Source organism: Dromiciops gliroides, chromosome 5, assembly GCF_019393635.1.
Source record: "Dromiciops gliroides isolate mDroGli1 chromosome 5, mDroGli1.pri, whole genome shotgun sequence".
NCBI classification, from domain to species: Eukaryota; Metazoa; Chordata; class Mammalia; order Microbiotheria; family Microbiotheriidae; genus Dromiciops; species Dromiciops gliroides.
Window position 1 is genome coordinate 197,937,633 of NC_057865.1, and position 4,974 is coordinate 197,942,606.

The window sequence follows — 4,974 nt, forward strand, 5'->3', positions numbered from 1 at the left end:
TTCCTTCACCCCGTGCCTGTGGCACTGAGAGTTTAAGTAACTTCAAGTTCACAACATTTTGTCTAAGTCAATGAACTGGCTAATCTATTAAGCACCTACTATGTGCTAGGCTCTATGTTCTAAACTAAAGTTCTCTGTGCATCATGTGGACTATCAAACAGAACTTTCATTTGGGCTTGTAACTCCTTCAAGCAGAAGCCTCTCCCTCTGGACTTTCTCAGAATGTCTTTATTGTAGCATATGAGCCCATTCACAAAACATTATGGAGAAAAATAATAGAAGATGAAGAGTGAAGCAGCCCAGAGCAAAGCAGGAGAAATTAGCCTGTAGAAAGCTTTATATGGGACCCAGATAAGCTGGAGTACTCTAAAAACTTTATAGATGAGATGAAGGAAAATAGTAAAGTGCCATGAAATAGGATGTATCCACTGGCATTTTTATAGTGGGATAGGGTAAGGATGTATTAGGAAGAAAATGTGTGTGCTTCTGTTGTTTCCATGTCTTCAAAGTAAATATACTATTCTAAAAAGGAATGTTAAGTGCTTAAAAGGAATTGAAATGGGGGCATCTTGGTGGCACAGTAGATAAAGCACCAGCCCTGGATTCAAGAGGACTTGAGTTCAAATCTGGCCTTAGACAGGACACTTACTAGTTGTGTGACCCTGGGCAAGTCACTTAACCCTCATTGCCCAGCAAAAATAATAAAAAAATAAAAGGAATTGAAACACTATTTACAGGAATCTAACAGCAAGGGAAATACAGGGGTCAGAGCTAGAGCCAATGGAAGTAGAGAAGACATCCCTAAACTCTTTAGATTATTACCCCTGAGGAGGGAGGTATAGCAACCTGGTTTAGGACAGTGGGCCAAAATGTATTGGCTATAACCTGTTTGTGAATTAATTGTTTATGAATTATTTGAATTTTTATGTTTATGAATTTAATGTCTGTTTTATGTTTATTTTTGTTTTTATTTTGTTTGTGCATATTTATTTATGGTTGTTTATGTTTATGTTTTTGAATATGTTTATGCTGTGAATGAATAATAGCTCTCTTCCTTTGTGTTGGTAGGCACGATTGTTTGTCTACTTCCATCCACCTTTTTATTTTCCTGTGAAATTGGACCAGGAAGTAGATAGAGATTGAATTAACAACTTTCCATGGCTGTTTTATTTGTCCTGCCACTGGGATTTCCTCATCATGTCTTCTCATAAGACTTTCAAAATCAAGAGGTTTCTTACAAAGAAGCAAAGCAAAATTGTTCCACTCTTCAACTGATTCAAATGAAAACTGGTAAGACAATCAGGTACAACTACAAGAGCAAACACTGGAGAAGGACCTAGTTAGGTTTATACAGAATTGTCAACACCATGCTGCACATGTTTATTCCATACCAAGTCTAAATACTTGACTGTGCTGCCAATCCTCACAACTAAAAGTCCCTGACCTCCCATTTTGGAAACTTTCTACTATAGATATTTAAGAAATATTGTTAGAGAGACTACTCTTACTCTTTTGTTTTCATAGGTTGAGCTCATTAGTTAAGTAATAAATAAGTAGATCACCTTTTAAGTGACTACGATCCTCTGAAACCTTGGCTATGTAACAGTTGTATATTTGAGATTATTCTGTAAGAATGTGTCCATAATGAATCAAGTGGCTGGACTTGGAGTCATGATGAAGTAAATTCAATTCCTGTCTCAAATATTATCTATGTTACCCTTAACAATTCATCTCTCTAAATCTGTTTCTTCTGGTTGGAGATAATGGCAAGATCTGCCTCACAGGGTAGTTGTGGGAATCAAATATATCAGCTTTTTGTGCTGCATAAATAGGAGCTATTTCAGCTGGATTATGTGTGGCTGGCTCCAAGCTAACCAAAGGCCCAGTCAGAAGGGACCTATTGACCTACAGCTTATTGTATTGAAAAGATAGGCTGTCTTGTTCCATATTGTCAGAAGCTTTTGATTTTAAATGTTGACAATTTCATGAATAGTACATAAATGTTTAGAGAGCTCAAGCATTGTAGGAATGAGACTAGGTTTAGGTGAATGGCATATCAAATTGTTTGCTGAAGATGCAAATCTGTTAAGAAAGGGCTTCTATCAAAATAAAATAAAATAGCTTCCATGGCAGCTTGGGGCAAGGTAATGGAGAAAGATGGGAATGCTCACTGCTATTGTATTGCCTTGATACTACCAGGCACTGAGTTAGCACTGTCTTCTTTTCTAGCTTCAAGTGACCCAAGAAGTGTAATTAACCAAGAAGAGTAGTGAACATAAGAACTCATTGTATTTAATGTTTGTTGATTCTAAAAAGAGTATTGGAGATTTCTGGTTAAGATTCTGACATGAAAAGTCCTAGAAAATGCCAGCTCTCCCAGCAAACACCAGTGCAAAGACATAAAGGGTATAAAGTTACAAAAGACATAAAAGACCAAAGAGAAACCCCAATAAATTTTTCTGTCCCCTACCAGACATCCCAAGATGGTCAGAAGCTTGTGGGTTCTCACAAAGAGAGTGTGACAAAGGAAGCAGAAACCAGTGTTAGCTGTGGTGAACAAGGCCCGAAACCAGCAAGATCTGGGCCCTCATTGAATAGGAAATCTAGACCAGTCAGTGCATGCATGTATTGTAGCCCTCTAAAAGTCCTGAAGAGTGAAGAGCTTTGGCAAGAGACAGTAGCTAGCACAGTACCTGAGTGACCCACATGCTAGGGGCCCTCCAAGAGGCCTGAAACCAACAAGATGGCTGACGTTATATTAAAACACATATAAGGGCCAAACCATGGTTGGGTATCATTCAAGGAGAAGGAAACAAAGACAGTTTGAGGCCAGCACTGGTGTCACTAGGAGATAGAATAAGAACCCAGAAATGATTATGCCCAGATGAAACATCAGAAAGCTGAAGGATCTTTGATACTGTCTGGAGTTTTCCTTTCCAGCTTTAGTTCCTGACTTTGGGCTTTGTGCCTGGGCCAGTCTCTGTCTTCTGGGGGGGGTGGATGTCTGCTTTGTCTTTCTCTGGGTACCCTGGGTTCCTGAAATGACTTCTATTTGAAGTGGTATATTTGTGAGTGATGGGAAGATCAAGGGTATGACCATTTTGTATGTGGCTGAGATGAGGTCATGTGAAACTGGTAGGTTAGGGTATTTGAGGAAGTATCTATCTATTTTTCTATCCTTCCATCTATCTATCATCCATCTATCTGTCTTGTATTCATGCACATATGATCTATGTTTTATATGTATATACAAAATATAGACATATAGACATATGGTCGTGTGTATCTATGTATGTATGTATCCCTTAGTTTATGAGAACAGGAGTGGGGGAGGAAAGGAAGATTGTGAATCAGGTACTAAACTCAATAAAAATGATTTTGAGTGAGTGGGAGATAAAGATTGAGTGAACCTCAAAGGTGAAGAGGTTACTGAGTGGTGGTGGTAAGGGGAGAACCTTGAAGTGGCAATGGGGAGTGAGTACTATTCCAATTTCCCCATCTTGACCATTGAGTCAGAGGGGATGAGTGAAAGTGCAGCCAGTGCTAGAAAGGGAAGCCAGGGAGATTTCAGGAAGAAGCCAGGTCAGAAGATGGAAAGTAGGAAATGAAAAGATTTAAAACAAAAGCAGATTTGTTACCTATGGAATAAGCATTCCAGAGTAGAAAAGGTAGATAATTTGGGGTGAGACATTGGATATGGGTTGAGGGGAATGGGAATAAAGAATAAGATAGTAGAAGAAAGGGAATGGGGGTTGACTGCTGATTACAAAGTGTTAGAATTAATGGAATGAGGAGAGTCATGATGAAAGGATAGATTAAAAACCTGAGAAGACTTGTATAAACTGATTCAGAGTATAGTGAGCAGAATCAGGAGAACAACTTTAAGCAGTTTGCTACATTATTATAAAGGAAAACAACTTTGAAAGACCTGTCATGACTCTAGAAGCCTGATGATGAAGCAAGCCTCTCACCTCTTATCAGAGAGGTCATGGTCTAGGGGTACAGAATGAAACTTTTTTTCAGACAGTCAAAATATGAATGTTTTTAGCTTAACTATACTTATTTGATAAAATGGCTTTTTTGGGGAGGAGAGGAGGGAATTATGGAAGGACAACTAGGTGGGTTGTGATAATGATGTCAAAAAAAGAAAGAAAAGAACATCACTAAAACACACACAAAAATGCACGGAAGAGAGAGGAACAAAGTTCAGATTGGGAATGGACAAGAAGGATAGCATTGATTGTGTTAGATTTAATAGATACTTTTTTAAAGTTAAGCTTTTTATTTAATGTTTCAAAAAAAAATTAGTCAAACAGATCAAAGCCCATGTCATCATTAGACTCCTCGGATTCTTCTTTTTTTGCTTCCTCTTTCTTCTTCTCCTTAGTTGGGGCAGCTGTGCTAGCAGGAGCAGCACCTCCAGCAGGGGCAGCACCACCAGCTGCTGGGGCAGGTCCACCAACTCCTACAGTGCAGATGAGCCTTGCAATGTTTACATTGTTCAGGGCCTTTGCAAATAATCTAGACCAGAATGGTTCAACATTTACACCTGCTGCTTTAATGAGGGCATTAATTTTATCCTCATCATCGTGAAGAATGAGAGCAGAGTAGATGCAAGCAAGCTCGGAGACGGCCATTTTGGGAGATGGATGAGGAGAGACTGGTTTGTAGTGGTGCTAGTCTCCGGCTGGAGTAAGGATTCACCCCAATGCAGCCTTAGCTTCTGAAGAAGAACAGAGCACCTTACAGACAACTGAAGAGAGCATAGATACTTTTAAAACAAGTATTATATAATAGGAATTAAGTTTTTAAATACAAACAAAAAAAGAGAGAAAAGTATTTAGCTGTAGAAATGTAAATGCAAATGTAAAATGCAGTCAAAAAGACTCTCTTCCAAGAAGATGTCTCTCATTTTTGTTAAAGCCCTATATTCCCCATAGTGGCAGACATAGAGATTCATGTACTCCATAATTC

At 38.7% G+C, this 4,974-nt stretch overlaps 1 protein-coding gene across 1 annotated transcript; it reads right to left on the reverse strand.

Moving 5' to 3' along the window:
* Positions 1 to 4,304: 4,304 nt before the first annotated feature.
* On the reverse strand, positions 4,305 to 4,637 carry LOC122728911 (60S acidic ribosomal protein P1-like). The gene has a single exon (XM_043967619.1). It carries the CDS (start codon positions 4,635 to 4,637, stop codon positions 4,305 to 4,307), a length of 333 nt encoding a protein of 110 aa, XP_043823554.1.
* Positions 4,638 to 4,974: the final 337 nt, after the last annotated feature.

Coding starts and splice junctions, on each gene's coding strand:
- LOC122728911 (XM_043967619.1), bottom strand. CDS start 4,637: ATGGCCGTCTCCGAGCTTGCTTGCATCTACTCTGCTCTCATTCTTCAC.